The 772-nt window shown below is 36.3% G+C and overlaps 1 protein-coding gene across 1 annotated transcript in view; it reads left to right on the plus strand.

Moving 5' to 3' along the window:
* Nucleotides 1-259: 259 nt before the first annotated feature.
* Nucleotides 260-772, plus strand: part of cyp4t8 (cytochrome P450, family 4, subfamily T, polypeptide 8) — a gene marked incomplete at its 5' end in the record, with an annotated part of 3,483 nt that continues 2,970 nt past the window's right edge. Inside the window, 1 exon segment of the mRNA XM_014021239.1 lies at nucleotides 260-393. Coding sequence (XP_013876693.1) covers nucleotides 260-393 — 134 coding nt within the window.

Genomic DNA, 772 nt, shown 5'->3' on the forward strand with positions numbered 1-772 from the left:
CTCATGACATTAGTGATCTGCTATACTGTTGTTTAAAAATACCATGATGAGATCAGTAGTGATGAATTCACATTTTTCCCACTCCTTTATCCTCTAAACAGATATGGTCATTAGGTCATAGCCTATTGATATTGGGCTAACTGATACTGTGATAACCATACATTGTGCAGTCTTAGTGTGCAATAACTACTGTTTTAGTTTAGCTAATACCCATTTTTGTCTCTTGAAGACTAACAGCATGTTTTTGTGCTACATTAAGGGAGGCTCTCAATAAAATCCCGTACACTACAATGTGCATTAAAGAGGCCCTTCGTCTTTACCCTCCTGTACCTGGAATATCCCGGAAGCTCACCAAACCAGTCACCTTTAGTGATGGAAGGACTCTGCCTGCAGGTCAGTGATATTTGTCTCTGATCATAGAGTAAATGTGTTAGTTGGACTTTTTAGGGAGAAGATAAAATAACTGGCTATTTTCTTTGACAGAGTCAGCTGAAAAGTAGCACAATTGGAACTAGAATTTTAAACTTTTCTTTCACCAGTTAAACTCCTTTACTGAGTGGTAAATTCTTTGTTATATAAACTGTTACCTTGTTATCTACATTTATACAAATACCTTTGCAACTAGCAATAATTAAGATGTTTTCTATGTGGTTACGTCTACATTTCCCTAAAGTGCAGCAGGTTTGTTTATGCACTACAGACCTAATCATTTGATTGACTTACTGGAAACCTGCTGCATTTTTACAAAATTGATGAAACAGTTGTGGCAAAA

This window comes from Austrofundulus limnaeus, unplaced genomic scaffold, assembly GCF_001266775.1.
Source record: "Austrofundulus limnaeus strain Quisiro unplaced genomic scaffold, Austrofundulus_limnaeus-1.0 Scaffold284, whole genome shotgun sequence".
Classification (NCBI taxonomy): Eukaryota; Metazoa; Chordata; class Actinopteri; order Cyprinodontiformes; family Rivulidae; genus Austrofundulus; species Austrofundulus limnaeus.